The 15410-nt window shown below is 40.5% G+C and overlaps 2 protein-coding genes across 8 annotated transcripts; one reads left to right on the top strand and one right to left on the bottom strand.

Annotated features, from left to right (window-relative positions):
- The first annotated feature begins 335 nt into the window (after positions 1 to 335).
- zgc:158260 (uncharacterized protein LOC571389 homolog) lies at positions 336 to 5473 on the top strand. 2 transcript variants are annotated; one of them, XM_041937875.1, is made up of 4 exons: positions 336 to 435; positions 2455 to 2794; positions 2966 to 3077; positions 3615 to 5473. In XM_041937875.1, the coding sequence occupies exons 1-4, from the start codon at positions 401 to 403 to the stop codon at positions 3617 to 3619; spliced, it is 492 nt and encodes a 163-aa protein (XP_041793809.1). In that variant the 5' UTR covers positions 336 to 400; the 3' UTR covers positions 3620 to 5473. The 2 variants fall into 2 exon arrangements, with proteins under 2 accessions (XP_041793809.1, XP_041793808.1); XM_041937874.1 differs by having other exon boundaries at positions 2966 to 3114.
- LOC121607173 (coiled-coil domain-containing protein 158-like) lies at positions 4493 to 15271 on the bottom strand. 6 transcript variants are annotated; one of them, XM_041937869.1, is made up of 23 exons: positions 14890 to 15271; positions 14692 to 14749; positions 14238 to 14374; positions 13852 to 14039; positions 13632 to 13741; positions 13269 to 13560; positions 13122 to 13177; positions 12176 to 12286; positions 11966 to 12047; positions 11606 to 11725; positions 10862 to 11077; positions 10430 to 10666; positions 10125 to 10293; positions 8907 to 9059; positions 8438 to 8550; positions 7618 to 7776; positions 7154 to 7246; positions 6813 to 6935; positions 6214 to 6377; positions 5820 to 5882; positions 5550 to 5617; positions 5166 to 5327; positions 4493 to 4601 (listed from the first exon to the last, which is right to left on the bottom strand). In XM_041937869.1, exons 1-22 carry the CDS (start codon positions 15008 to 15010, stop codon positions 5206 to 5208), a joined length of 2955 nt encoding a protein of 984 aa, XP_041793803.1. In that variant the 5' UTR covers positions 15011 to 15271; the 3' UTR covers positions 4493 to 4601; positions 5166 to 5205. The 6 variants fall into 6 exon arrangements, 4 of the variants coding, with proteins under 4 accessions (XP_041793803.1, XP_041793805.1, XP_041793804.1 ...); XM_041937871.1 differs by having other exon boundaries at positions 5556 to 5617; XM_041937870.1 differs by having other exon boundaries at positions 5820 to 5879.
- Positions 15272 to 15410: the final 139 nt, after the last annotated feature.

Genomic DNA, 15410 nt, shown 5'->3' with positions numbered 1-15410 from the left:
CTTCGTCGACTGTGCATCTTGGCTAACTATAGCTTTACTCCTTATAAAGTCCACACATACCTAGCATAGCGGAAGAATAACTGATTTAAATATAAACATCAATCTTAGGATAACGTACATTCCTCTAACAACTTGTGGTACTACCTAGCTAGCACTAGCTGTCTGAGCAGACGCTGTTTCCGCCTTTAATTTAACGTAAACGATTGTTTAGCGTCCTCTTGTTTCTTATGAGGGGCAACTGATTTCCCCCCGCCGCGAGCTCCTCCGTCGTTGCCGTGGTTACCAACTAACAAACTACTTGGGAAAGGTCACGAGCCAGATGAGACACGTGAGACGTTATAGAAGGAAAAGTTTGTTTCCTGAAGCGGATTAGCTAAATAAATAATGCCGATAAGGAGGGATGGAGACATCAAACACGCGGCCCGTTTTCCCTTGGTAAATAACCGTTAATGTCTTTTATTCGGGGGCTTGATGTAGCTACATAATATAACGTTAACAGTCTTCTGTGTATTGATCTTTGTTAAGGAAATTACTAGCAATCGTTTCTTTGATTTGTAGTGAATGTGGACCAGTAGTCGGGGAAATTGTCAGGCTATTTGGCTTCTTAAACAACTTACTAAAAGTAGAAATACTTAAACAAAAATGCTCAGTTTTATGCTACTTTATATTTCTACTCCACAACATTTCAGAGGGAAATACCCCCCACCACCACTGGTTATTATTAATTTAATTGTTTTAAAGTTAGCTAATTTCAACTACTTTGTGTACTTTTGCGTAGTTTCATCTATAAGGTTGCATCATATTGCATTAACTAGTTGTATAAGTTTTGATTAGTGTAGTGGAGTAAAACATGCACTACTTCCATCTGAATACATTGGAGAAGTATATAGCAACATAAACATAACATTTAACAAACATGAAACATTCAAAGAAACAAAAAGCTCCTGTTCTGGGTTATTATTTTCAGCCCTGTCTGTTTCCTCACCTGAGCTGAACCACTCTAAGCACAGACATATTGAAGGAAATCCGGGGAGGAGATAAATACTTAGAGTTTGGAGGAGAAGAAAAAGAGACAGAGGCAGGAATAGATAAGACGAACATGTTACAGGATATCACTGGCGGTATGCAGACAATGCTATTTGTAATGGTCACAGAGCGGCTTCATTTAAACCTACAGTATGTGATACAGCCTGATGCATCCCTCTGTTAAGAAGAGGGGACGTAACTGGAACCCCCCTGTTCGTTTAAGCTCTAAATACCTTTGAGATGAGCCCTGAATACTCTGATATAACCCTGTTTGTCAGCCTGCTGCTCAGCAGAGAGTCAGAGACCAGGATAACAAATACACAATGGTAAATAACAGCATCCCAGACATTCTATAAAATGTTTCTATTAATGATCAACAACAATAAAAAAATCTACTTTCTCCCCAACTTATTAAAACTTTGATATGATTTGTGGCCCATACAGCAGACCTGCATCTAATACTACCTTTGTGAAGCTTATGAAGTTCAACCACTCATTCATTGCAGATTGTAATTTAACTCGCAGAAGAGGTTCAAACTGCAAAATGCTGCAAAATAAGATGTCACCATAAACTACCGTACAAGTTTAGAAAGATGGATAAGAGTGTTCAAGTGGGAAAATGTTTTTTTATAGGATCATTAAGTTCAAACACAAAGGGAACATCATGTACAGTGCTATCCATGTGTCAGATCGCGACAGAGTAAACACAATTATGAAACAACGTGAAGAAACGACACATCAAAGTAGCCTGAATTATCATCAGGCCCTCGACAGAGAGTATAAATGGTCTAATCATCTCCTTTTCGTCAGAGATACGACACAGTGCCTGATCTTCCCTGAGTACAGGCTGAGTGTCCAACTGGCAAAACATAAAGGAGGATATAAAAAGACAACTCAGGGAGCAACGTGCATGTGGCTGAAACAGGCACGCTTCCTGCTCGAAAATGAAAAATGCTCAAGTGCAGAGAAAGTCTGCTTATGCTAAAATTCAAAGTGAAACAAAAACCAGTTGTCTTTACAGAAACATTTAAAAATGGTAGGTGTCTTTTGTTCTGTAATTAATGAATCTATGTTTGTCAGTTTACATACACACTATGAACACGCGCTGCTGAGATAAGAGTAGGAGTTCTTGTTGCTGCCAGTTTTACACTGCATTGTTATCTCATGTCAGATTGTAATAACTGTTGATGCAGCGTGTTGCTGATAGAAACACATTATTCCTACAGAGACTATAACTGTGGTGCTCAGTAGCAACAATGCACTGACCTTATTAAACTGTCTGCTATTCTGAGCTGGCATCCTTGAGGCGAGACTATGCACTGTATTTCTACTGGATGCATACTGTAGTTGATACTGCAGTTCACTTATAAAGCATCCTTATTTATCATTATCCTTAACTTGCATTTGTATCGTTTTTTTAATCCTCAGGTACAAAGACAGGTTGCAGACCAAGTATCTCAAAGCCTCGACAAACAAGGTTTCCTCAATTGGCAGTTGTTGGCATTCAGTAAACCTCGACGAATTCAGTGACTGCTCGTCAGTCTTATCCGGGGTCCAGACAGGTGTCTCACCGGTTATTTTCTATGGCACTCCAAACCACAACTCCTCTCAAAAGCCTAGAAAGTGCATCTCTAAAGAGCATGCTTGCTTCTCAAAGCAGATGATCCAAAAGCAGATTCGCAGAGAATATGTGGCTGCTGTGGAGGAAAAACTCAAACAGCATCCTCTAGCTATGTACCCGCACTATAAGGATCACATGACCCCAGAGGTAAGTGGAGATGACAGCAGTCTTGACTACCTAGCTGTTATGTGCCAGAACAACGTCAGTATTACTGCTAAAGAGAATGCAGGTAAATGAATATGGCCCGAATGATGCAGAAAATGTTTTAAATGTTCCTGTGTTACAACATATTTACACGGTGTCTTCATTTCACTCCAGTTATTTGATAAGGTGGTATCTGTTTTGGACCCAGAGATGTGCGTAAACAGCGCCTCTGCACTTCCTACGCCTACGGGAGACCATGCAGAAGAAAACACATGTACAGTGCCAAGTAAGGAAGACGTGGACAGAACAAAAGACAATAAAATGCAAGTATTTGGGCAATTTGATTGGTAGTATTAGTATTATCTACAATACTTTGATACGTTATTTAATTCGAAATGCTGATGGAAAATTACAATACAAGATTCTCTCTTTAATAAGGCTACACATTACTTTTCAATCATTTTACAGCAGCCCCAGTGCCCAAAGTCCAACTCCCAGAAACTCTTACATAAGAAAATGAATGAATACACATTTCTGCCTGTAATAAGGCTACACATTACTTTTCAGTCATTTTACAGCAGCCCCAGTGCCCAAAGTCCAAATCCCAGAAACCCTCACATGCTACAAATGAAGGGAAATTGTATCAAGAAAGATCGCATCCTCAAAGTTAGTCAACTTAGCACCCATAAGGACAGGAAAGCAGCCACCAAACTTTTCAGTTAAATGGTTTGTTTCACCGGTAAGAGCAAGTGAACAAGTGTGAGACATTTAAGAAACTAAAACGATAAAATAAATACATGAGATTCACGTTTGACTCTTACAGAATGAAGACACAAATGTCACTGAATCTGCAATATGAGGCGGTTTCGACGAAGGCCTTCAAGACTTTTCATTACCAGCTTTCTCGGATCAAGAATGAAACCCTGTCACGGCCACAAAAAGGCCGAGCAGAGTCGAAAAGAGTAAAGTTCACCAAATCAGAAGTTCACATATAATGGTAGAATGTCATTTTTGATGGCTGCTCATTAGAAAAATCAAAGAACAAGGAGATGTACTTGATATCCAAAACGTTCTAAGATCAGGACTACCATTTGCTACATAATCTCAAGACGATTCATGTCCCTTCCAAAACATTTGTCATTTGTCAACAGTTGACAGGATGAGGAGCTGAAACAGATGTATGTAACCTTAACTGTCTGGAGTTATGTAATCCACAATGGACTGAGACTGCCAGCAGGAGAAGGCAAGACTATACATTTAGAGGTGTTTCAAAAGACAAGTCATTGGGTTTGCCATTTGTTTACAGGAAAGGCTGTTCAAAACCACACTGCAAAAAGATGAGAAAAAGGAGAAGCGTGTCTAAAATATGTCTCCTTTTCTTACCGCAGTTTCTGACTAATCTAATTTCTGCAGAGGAAAAAGGAACTGAGGAGAAGGTTGGGTCTGTTTCAGCGTGCAGTACAAGGAAACATTGACAATTAAGCACCACGTCTAAGAAGAGGTTTTAAGTTTAATTGGTGCCTACAATTAACCTAAACAGCCAGTACAGACGCTCACTATCTCACTATTTGTACCATGCTTGTCATACTGTGTGTTCGGTGTCAAATGTGCAAATATGATACATCTTCAATATGCAAAACATAGATTCTTTTTTTTTAATATGCATGATTTCTGTTATTAAAAACAACAGTTCAAAAAAGATCCATTGAAAAAACTTTATTTAAAACATAAATTACAAAAATAAACTTGATTGGTGATTTTATAAAACCATCTTCATCTGGGGAGCCTTTTGACATAAAACAGGAGTTTTCTGAAAGACAAAATAATAATTAAATTAATTTTGAGTCATGGGATTACAGTTACTATAGTCAATCAGTGGCATTTATACTATTTTATTAAGAACTGTGAAGGGTGTGAGCTGCTGAAGGACAAGTATAACAGTGAACTTCTATTGCTGAAGTGGGTTTCAGTTGCCTCATTACGTCCTCCTGACGCCTCAGACTTGCATCCTACAGTTGATGAAATATTGTGTGAAAACGTCAGTCTGTCTTATCATTTGTTATTGATTAACTGTAGGTAGGTAATGTTTGTGTGAATGTTATTCGCTTTCCCTCTCATGTGATATACAGCTGATACAGTATCTTTCAGAAAAACGCACAAATACAGTAGCTCAGTCTGTGTACGCAGGTGGCTCTCGTTAACAAATTTAAATCTCTTGTCTTCACAGTACATTGAAAATGTTTTCTTGGATTGTTTTTCCTAACAAAAAAGTTGCAAACAAAAAACTGTGGAGCTTAATAAATCACAATCTGTTACACTGTGTGCACCAGATACATAAACTGTGTATTTATAATGTACAATATTAACAATTTACTGATAAGAGGAGCCAGCCTCAAGTCCTGGTGTTATGCTGGTCATTCTTGGCTTTTTGCGTCAGAGGTCAGGAGAGAATGGACGGGGGACCTGCGGCCCAGTGAGAGTAGCTGTAGGAGGGAAGTGTGCCTCGCTGCAGTTGCTGGACTTGTTATAACCGGGCCTAGAAAAGTCATAATGTATACAGTATGTTAGAACGAATAATCAATCATCAAAATGATTACAGATCATTTTTCTGCTGATTGGCTGATTGTTGGAGGTCTAATCTTAAGTTGTATGGCCGATGAACCCTGCATTTATGAAAGGAGTAACGACAAACAGAAATATATTTTGGGAACATTTTGTTTGACTGCGTGAAAACAACAACGTAGTTCTGAAAACTCACTCTTACTGGAACATTTGTTGTTGATTACTTTGCTGTCCAGCTCAGCTGTCTTCAGGAAATGGGCCTCACTGTACACGGTTTACGCACAAACAGATATACATTACATCACATTACACAGCCAGTAGCACTTTGCGGCGGCTTGCATGTTGCATGAGGGGTAATAGGTCACATGGGTGGATGATGTGAGGATCTTGTAGCCTCAAGATGAGTCATTCCCAAAGCATTCAAACAAAAACACTGGGTTGGTTAGGTCTGGGGTGTGGTCCCTACCTGCCGCAGGTTTTTCTTCTGAATCTGGAGCAAGACCTGACTTCTTCAAGCTTGTCAGTACTGCTGTAGGTTTCAGGGGAAGATTAAAATATACAGTGAGACATTAAACAAGAGCGTATCACATTCCACGAGTCCATAACAAAAAACTTAACACACTAAGATGTTTTGAAATTATACAAGGTCAACAGCTTGTCTACTTTTTAAGGTATATTACAGCACAAGCAGCAAAGCACAGTGCTGTTAATGAAACCACTCATATATGGCTCACCCCCTCCCCCTCCACTCCAGTGACTTCCTGCTCACTTAGCAGCATCACATGATTTTCAGATGTGACCTAAGCTAGCCTAAGAGCCAAGCTAATCCTTGCAGTGTGTGGGAACGGAGCCAGACGTACAATGTGGTTCTGTGCACTCTCTCCGGTGCGGACCTCCTCCTGTGGAAGCTGCCGCCAGTGGCGTTGTTATCTGTGTGTGGTCTTTGGTTCTCCGAAATCACCCCTCGCAGCTCCTTGACGAGAGACCTGAGCTCCCAGGCCGGGCTCTCCTGCTGCCTGTTTGGCTTCAGCAGCCAATGTCGGAGAGAGGAGAGAAAAACACTGTTAATGCACTGCTTAGGTGGTGTCAATATTATAAGTAGCTGGTTTGATTAGCTTGCATTTGAAACCAGGGAATGCAGGACAATCTCGTAAAAATCAATTTCTGTGAAAACATCTTTTATCATGCTTAAGTCAGTAAAACATGCAAAACTATAGTAGCACTATAGCACTGCGAGACAAAATGAATCAAACAGTATCTCACTGCTCTGTTGAAATGATTTACTGTCAGATTTCTCTCCTTACCACAGGAATGTAGTGACATGTATGTTTTTGATTGAAAAGCCTAGCAGGTGTGCTGAGCTTGTGTCTGTGCAGCCAAATAAACAATGATTCACATATGTACGTGATGGGCTGGAACTGTAGGAGATAGGAACTCCCTATATCTTGCCTAACTTTACCGTGATCTGGGTGTCGGAGGCGTGCTGGGAGGAGGGTGGAGCAGAGAGTGCAGATTGGTGCGGGGGCGCCTGGTCAGGTGGAAGTACATTCTGAGCTGTGTCCAAATTTTGACCTTGGAGCTCCTCCAGAGAAGATAAATTAGGTTATAATTCAAGATTTGTTGAAGGGTTAGTCTGGCTAGATTAAGACGTTGCTATCAAACATGCATGATGGAGAGAAAACAGGCGAAGGGGTTAGCGCAAAGCATCTAAACTAAACGTGGGCATATGTTCACGCACATATACAAACTGTGTATATGGTGGATCAGCCTTAATCCCTCTCTGTATTTAATCAGCTCTACCTTCAAGTCCAGGGCATGTTGGAGTTTTAGACGGAAAAACTCCTGCTCCTGCAGCTGGATGAAATCTTGACAGTCTGCAAAGCTGTCTGACATCTTTGGGAAGATACAGAGCATATGAAACAATAACACAGTGATGGAACCAGACCAATAAGATTTTTTTCTTTTTAACCCAAATAAAGAAACTCAAATTTTTGTGTGGTTCCAGAAGGCTTTTTTTGTCAAACCATTCCTCAATGGGCATTTTCTGCCTTCATTACACCGCAGACAGAGTAGAGATGACAGTAAATGAGGGCAAACAGTGATGGGGAATGAAATGCAGCAAAACGCACAGACTGGAGACAAACTGTGGACGTTGCAGTTTGTTGTCGCCATGTCAACCTCGATGCCACCAGGGCACAACGCCATCCTTGTTCTTCAACAAAAACTGGTGCACATGGCTAGAGTAAAGTGCAAATGAGCACTACCTTATGAAGGATTGCCTCCAGCTGGCTGATCCGGCCCCTCAACTGTTCATCTTTGGAACGAAGGGCCTCCAGCTCACTGCCAAGTTGTCTCTTCTCCTCTCTGACGAGGGTAAGTTCTTGGAGCTGACGCTGGTGCTCTAGGCTCTGGTAGTGCTTTTCCTGGATTTGATAGAGAGAGTCCACAGAAAAATGTAGAAAACGGTGTTGACGTGTGAATATGCAATAAATCTATTGATTTGTGGGGCTGCACAAAGTTGTCTCAGTAGACTAATTTGAAATATCATTAAAAAAAAACCTCTTAAAAACTTACTTAAAAGACTTGATTTATAAAAGCTAAAGTGAACAAACCTGAACTGGCTCAAATGAAGTCACTGCTGAGTGGTCACTGCTCACTGTCTCATTTTCACCTGAGTCAAAGCCAGATGTATATTTGGAAGATTTTCAAAACTCATTAAAGTCATAAATAAAAGTCTTACAAAGTAAGCAAGTTTTACTGAGTAGAGACATTAGGATCTCCATGAGGACAATTATCAACAGCTACTGTAAGGCTGCAGAAAAAACAACATAAGAAAATTTCTGGTCCAGAAAGTCCATTACGTCCACCTTCTTTTTTTTTTTTTTTCACTGACTGCAACCAGTGTTCCCCATTAAATTTTTTTTGGAATCGAGTTGCATTCCAAGAAGTTAGAAAAGATCTAAAAAAGTGAAAATGCTAGTGACTAGTTATAACTGTTCATGCCATCTATATCTGTATCTATATATCTATATCTAAATCTGAGTTGATCGATCTAGCCAAACTCTGGTGCACTCAGTTATTCACCTGGTGCAGCTTCTCCACGGTTTCCTCTAAATGTTGGATTTTGCTTTGCAGGGAGTCGATCTGCTCCCTCCTGGCAGTGATCTTCTCCTGCATGTCCATCGCCGCTCGGAGGCCTGAGGTAGAGACAAACCCACAAGGTGAAACAACATGGAGACAGAGAGACAAAAGGACGGCAGGGAGGTGATCAAGACTTTGCATACATCAAGGACATATGTTCATGGCTACACATGTCAGATCATAGCTCAGATTGGAGTGCATATGAGGAAGAAATACAAGATTTGCGATTTCATTGAACTCTACTAATTATCTTGTGGGAGAGTTGTCGGGATTCCTAGATTTCATTACAATCCAAGTAAATCACCTTTATCTTTCCACTTGATCACACACTGGATGTAAATCAGAAGATTTTTCCCAGATGTTTCTCTGAACATTAGGTCTTTTAATTAAGTCTCAGTTTAAATCATCTAACCGTGTCCTTCAGCTCCTTCCAGGGTCCTCAGGGTACTCCTGACCTGATCCAGCTCATCGTGGGCGTTCCTTAGCTGACTCTGAAGCCTCAGCACCACACCCTTGTGCTCCTCCTCCTTACAGCTGTGGAGCTGTTGCAGCTGCCTGCGCTCCGCTGAAACAATGCACAAACACATGGATTACATCTTCAGAGAGAAAGACACTTTAGCACATAAGCAAACACACGCAACAATAGAAGGGCTTGGCTAACAGTGAAAACATACCAAACATGGTTCTTTGTTTTTGTAACACAGCAGGACAAGAAGATCATTTGATTTGGCAAAGAAACCATGACAGCCGAACTCTTTCTAGAAACAGCACGGTGTAATTCCTGGTGAATGAATGTTTACACTAGTTGGCTGCTAGGAGATAACAAAAGCCCTAGAGGTCATAGCGGATACTTGACTTCATATAATATGGTAAAAAAGACACATGACATAGCGAATTATGTGGTCATTTTTTTAAACACAAGTATTACATCATCTAGTAGGTCAACCAAAGAACACCGTGATCTTAACAAGGTGGAAAACTTGTCAATTCTTGTTAAACCTCTGCTGTCCTTCATATCATTGTTTAAGTGACACAGTTTTTAAAAATTTCAAGCTCCAGATTCGGGATTGAATATAATTGATGACGGAACTTTAACTGAATACTTTTTGGAAAATGTTTTGTATTTTCTGAATATATTTCCAAAGCATGGGAGGAAAAAGGATTATGATAGACAGACCCCTCATACTTAATGTGGATTACAGACAATAAATTATTTATTCTTTAGTTGAATCAGACATACGGTGTTTTAATTGATATGACCAGTTGCGTAAATGTCTACTTAGGTTATATCTGTTTATATCTGTGTATTATGTATTATTTAGGCCTGTGCACATGCGTATATTTATTTAATTGCTGGATATCTCCTGGTACACTATAAGTAGACTTTTCATATTTGTATGAGGTTGTATTTGTTAGATGCTGGTTGGTTCACATATTGGTGTGTTGATTATTAATGTGCCTGAAAATCCCATGAGGTCCTTTAAACAACCAGACATGAAAATAAAACTATTCATTCATTCAGTCATTATTATAGTGAGAGAGGTAGTTTGTTTTCATAACTATTGTTTTGTTTATATGATGGATATTGGTCTACTGTGTGGTGATCCACATTTAGAGAAGCTCAGCTCACTTGTGAGGGTGAGTAACTGCACATGCTGGAGCTCCAGCTGGGTGGTGAGCTGCTGTTTCTCCAGACTTTGCTCCTGAACATGCTGACTTTGTTCAGTCACAGAGGCCTGCAGCCGCCGCCTCTCCTGCTTCGCAGCGGCCAGGTCCGACTCGCGCTGGTTTAACTCGGCCTAATCAGCATATGCCACAAGAGGAAGGGAGAGAGACAAAAAAGCAGGGGGTTAGTGATGATGCAGGTAGGGTCTGAAAGTTTACTCCTGTGATCTAGTCACATTTTAATATGAAGCTTCCTTCCTTCCTCCTGACCCTGAGCTGCTGAATCTCCAACTTGTGCTGGTTTAGCTGGTTGCTGAGGAGGTTGTTCTCCTGGTGAAGACTGTCAGCGGTGTGGCTGTGCTGCACCGTCATCTGGATGCTGTTCTCCATCTGCAACCTCAGAATATCTATCATCTTATCTCGGTCACCCAGCTTCAGCCTCAGTGTCTCTGTGTCTGCATGCAGGGTCTGGCACTGGTTTTGAGCCTCTTCCAACCTGGAAAGATGCTGGAAAAATCAGTTGAGCTTTATTTCAATGAGCCATAAAAATGGGTATAAAATGTTACAGAATCATGATTTGGAAATGCTCCAAATAATGTGTTTCAAAAACCTATGACTGTGTTGTATGATCTCTGCTAGAAGACTATCCCAACACACACTCTCTTTCACACACACATACATACACTCTACATGGTTTATTACCTGCTGGGCTTCATGCTGCCTGAGCTGAAGTTCCTTGTTTTTCTCCTCCAGGAGTTCCTGGGATTTCCTCCCCTCCTGGGCCCTCTGCTCCAGCAGGGCCTGCAGGCAGGTTTTCTCCTCCCCAGCTCTGCCAAGCTGCTCCCTGGCTGCCTCCAGCTGTCCTCTCAGGACCTTTACCTCCTCCTGGAGCTCACACTGCTGCTGCTTACCGCACCTCTAGAGGATAGAGCAGGAGGCACAGTAGGCTGAGGGTATTTAAAAGGACAAAATGATAGTGTGAAGAAATCTGATCTCAAATGCCTGAGGACCAAATGGACCAAATGTAATTTGTTAAGATACAGACAGTGTGTCCGTCACTCTTTAAAGTCACAAAATTGTTGCCCCATGCAGATGCTCCTATTGTGAATTAATGCATAGTGAACATTATTAAGACAGACAGTATAGCTTCAGTCAGTAAACCAGCCTAGCCCATGCCCTAACCAGAACCTCCTTCTGCGCCTGGCAATCCTCTTTGAGCCTTTCCACCAGTGTCTTAAGATGTTTCACCTGCAGATTAGACACCTCGAGTGCTTCAATGATCCACGTTCAAGTATTATTCAAATGACATCAAGTCAACCTGACACTTCAGTTTCTTCTTTAAACAGTGTTCTTTAATGTAAGCATGCACCTATGCGAGGACTTTGGGGATGATAAGAAGACAAAGAGACAAAATGCTGGTTTCACATCCATGGTGTGCTGCAGCACCTTGAGTTGGCTGAGCTGGGACTGAAGCTCCTCTGTTTGTTGTGAAGATCGCTCCTTCTGTCTCTGAGCATCCACCAGCTGGGACTGAGCCTGAATGAGCTGCTGATCCAGACAACAAACCTACAATGTCACAATACATGTTCAGTCTGACACAGAGAGTATCTGCATTTTTTTGACAAGACAGGAGTTCCATCAGTGTTGCCTCTCCACATACATTAAATTCATAACCATGGTTGAAATTTAAAACCAGCACAATCCTGGTAAATTAATGTGTTGGCTGTTTGTCTAACCTTTAAACCAGTTCTCAATCTGTCATTACTTACATTATTGTGGAAAACATTATCGTACATTCTTCTTTACCTTATCTTTATGGCTGGAGAGGGCAGATGCAAGTTCAGTGACCTGACACTGGTGCACTGATGTTTGTCTCTCTGCAAGTTTCCTGGACATAGAAATCATACAGATTTTCTGACACACATACATTAATTCAGAAATTCAATATTTCAGATCATTTTAATGCAAGCATTCTCGGACAAAACAGGCATGAGATGATCTGGGAAAAACACCTACTTGAGCAGCTCTAATTTGACACTTAAGCTGATGCTGTTGTTTGTCGATGAGCTCAGTTTGTCGGTCAACAGCCCCACCTCCTGGCCAAGACTTGCAATCAAGTCTTCCATGCTAGGACATAACATTTGTTCTGTTTTTATGAGGTACAATGGAGTGTGGTAGATTGCATGCAACAGTTGGATAATGTGAAGTAATACAGAAAAGACCACAATTGAACTACGTTGACTGACAAGAACTTAATTTGCCCATGAGTGCACTCGATGTTCTGATCTGTTGCCTGTAAGACTGAGCTGACTTACTGGGTACGAAACTCTCTGTGACTAATGGTTAACAAGTTAATCATCAGTCTGGTTATAACAGCCTATTTACACATTCACATCCTGTTTTGTAAGCAATGAACTTAATGACTGCTTGAGCCAAACATGACATTAAATGTGCTGAAACATCTTGCATAAAACTGTATAATAAGAATAGAAACAAAATGCAAATATACTGACAGTAATACCTTTTATGATTCTAATATGCAAACATTCAAATAAACAATTAAAAAACATTAAAATGTTAAAATGAAAAAGGACTACAGTCAACTACTATTTTCAGCAGTGATTAATCTGATGATAATTTTCTCAATTAACTGACTAATAGTTATGCTGAAAATGTCAAAAAACATTGAAAACTGCACTTTATCATTTACAAAGTGATGTCTTCAAATTCCTTGCTTTATCCGACCAACAGTCCAAAACCCCCAAATGTTTGAATTTCTACCATATGTGACAAAGAAAAGCAGCAAATCCTCATATTTAAGAAGCGAAAACCTAAGACTATTTTGTATTTTTGCTTGAAAAGTGACTGAAGCAATTAATCTATTATCAAAACAGTTGCTGACTAATTTTCTGCTGATTGACTAAATGATTAATAACTTAATAACTGCTTTACATTAAATTACCTTTCTTTATACTCATTGACTCCACTGTTTTCTTCACTGCCCCGGTGTTCCATTGACTGCCATAAAACAGACAAAAAAATTAGTCATAATAGGAGAAAATTTTCAAGTCAAATATATGCTTAACCATCACTGACTTCTCATACTTACCATATAAAGTCTCCCCTGTAGCTTGTCTGTCTCATTGTTAAATTCCTCAGTTAACTTGGCGATGTTAGGACTGGTGATGGTGTTGTCTCCACACTGTTTCTCTTGAGATAACAGTGAGGCGTACATCTCCTTTACATTTTGTTCCAACATCTCTACTCTCCTGTTAAGCGCCAGCGCCTCATCCTCCGTCTCCTGCAGTTTCTGGTCCCCGGCCCTTTTGATGTTTTGGAGCTCCTCCAACATGCACAGCATCTTTTCCATCTGACCAACATGTTCTGTCGAATCCTTCAATCTACAAATAAAAGATCTGTGGGTCAGAACTGATTCTCATTTGTAGAAGTAAAATTGTGCTCAAGTGTTCACCTGAGGTCGGACAGGACATCCTTCTCCATCTGGACATTATGCAACTTCATCTGCAGGTTCATGATGGTTTTGTCACAACTGAGTTTCTCTTGTACAGGTTGATCATGTGTCTGTGTTTGAGAGGGTAAAATAATATATTAGATAGAGAAAGCCTTACCAATTCAGTCACTCAGACATCATCAAAATGATGAAGACTAATGACTGAAATAAAAGTATGAACCTTGTTGAGCTGCAAGTCAGACAGATGTTGCAGACGGCCATCTTTTACATTTTCAAACACCTCCTCTCCAGGAGAGCAGATATCCCTTTGGGCCACAGCTTGGTTTAAACTATCAAGATCACAGACCAGGGGCTGATTCACTGCCTGCTGCTGGACTGAAGGAACAGTGGAATTCCCAGATGAGTAATCTGGCAATAGAGCAAAGGAAGTATTTTACTTTCAAAGTGTTTTTCCACACAGATCTTTATCTTTAGATTCAACGTTGACAGCTTGTCAAGAAAATAAGCCTTTACTAACAAACAAATTACTAAACTAAACACAGAATTTTTCATCTGTCTGGCCATTGCTCCGAAAACAAAATGTTGGGTGACGCTGTTTTTACTCACAGACATTGGACCTGTGGTTGTGACAGCTTTGTCCAGGTGAGCTGATGCGGCCAAACCTCTCCAAGGTTAGTTTGGTTGCATTTTCCACCTCATCCTGAAGCCTCTGGGTTTCTCTAGTGCGCCTATCAAGCTCCTCACTGTTAAAAACATAAAGATTAGGAAGGGTAGCGTGTGTAGTTCATGAAACAGCCTTCCTTGAAATATCAAGTAAACAAAAGAGATGTTTAGTGGTCAAGTCTGGGCTTACAATATAAACGGAGTGGGTTGACAGGTCAATAATGAGCTCTCAGTTAAGCGTGTTATAACTTGGATTGTCTGTTTTGTAGATTCATTGATAAATCAAGTCAAAATAAACTCTTAGCTGCTGAGCAATTGAGTTGGTTGTTACAAAACAAGTGGTATTTGGTATTGCCTAAAATGAGAAGGGAGAGGAAGGAATTTGAGCTAACGTTACCTTAATTCATCCAGTGTCAGGCTGTCAAATCTCAGCCGAGGAGACGCGTCATGAACCCCTGCAAAGAAAGTTAGACTTGAAGAACGGAACAAATCAATTACAGTAAGTTCACAAGTGCGCTAGGGGCTTTTTTTGTCCGCTTAGCAAGTTGGCTAACAAGAGATTTTCCCTACCTTTGCTAACCGTACGTTAACCTACCTGTTTCGCCTTGTGGTCGTTTTGTATTGATCGGTGGGGATTCAAACTGTAAAACGTGAGCGCCATTATTACTGGGAAGCCCAATACTCTGAGAATCGGAGGTCTGAAACCCCGATGACATCTCTGTTCACATTAGTAATCAGGCTGTGGGTGTAACAAACCATTAAACGGCTAGCATATAACTCCTAGTACATCCTCGAAGCTAACATCAGCAGCTAGCTAGTATGTTGTCATGGTAAAGTGTCGTTAAACGTAAAGTTTGATCACCATGGAAACATCCTCCGTGGCTAAAGTAGAGTTATGCTATCAATAATTTGGTGTATTTTGGCGCTAATAGCTTTCCTAGTTATCACTGTCTGACTGGCTGAGTTGTTCAATCAGATATTTGGTTATGTAAAGATCGGATTAAAATGGTAGCAAAAGTAGCGTTAGCGCCGACACTTCAAAATAATTCGTCAACATCCGCTTTTTTTCCACGGTTTAGAATGACGTAAAGGAGTTTCCAGCGGTGCATGATGGTT

This window comes from Chelmon rostratus, chromosome 5 (assembly GCF_017976325.1).
Source record: "Chelmon rostratus isolate fCheRos1 chromosome 5, fCheRos1.pri, whole genome shotgun sequence".
NCBI classification, from domain to species: Eukaryota; Metazoa; Chordata; class Actinopteri; order Chaetodontiformes; family Chaetodontidae; genus Chelmon; species Chelmon rostratus.
Note: the sequence above shows the minus strand (reverse complement) of the source record. Positions and strands in the feature narration are given on the sequence as shown.

Bases quoted from the DNA above. Each gene is read 5' to 3' on its own strand.
- zgc:158260 (XM_041937874.1), top strand. From the start codon at position 401: ATGGAGACATCAAACACGCGGCCCGTTTTCCCTTG. The intron at 436-2,454 runs GTAAATAACCGT...TTTAATCCTCAG, and splicing joins ACGCGGCCCGTTTTCCCTTG to GTACAAAGACAGGTTGCAGA. The intron at 2,795-2,965 runs GTAAGTGGAGAT...ATTTCACTCCAG, and splicing joins AGGATCACATGACCCCAGAG to TTATTTGATAAGGTGGTATC.
- LOC121607173 (XM_041937869.1), bottom strand. From the start codon at position 15,010: ATGTCATCGGGGTTTCAGACCTCCGATTCTCAGAGTATTGGGCTTCCC. The intron at 13,742-13,851 runs GTTCATACTTTT...TCTCAAACACAG, and splicing joins CTGACTTGCAGCTCAACAAG to ACACATGATCAACCTGTACA. The intron at 7,247-7,617 runs GTAGTGCTCATT...ATCTTCCCAAAG, and splicing joins TGGAGGCAATCCTTCATAAG to ATGTCAGACAGCTTTGCAGA.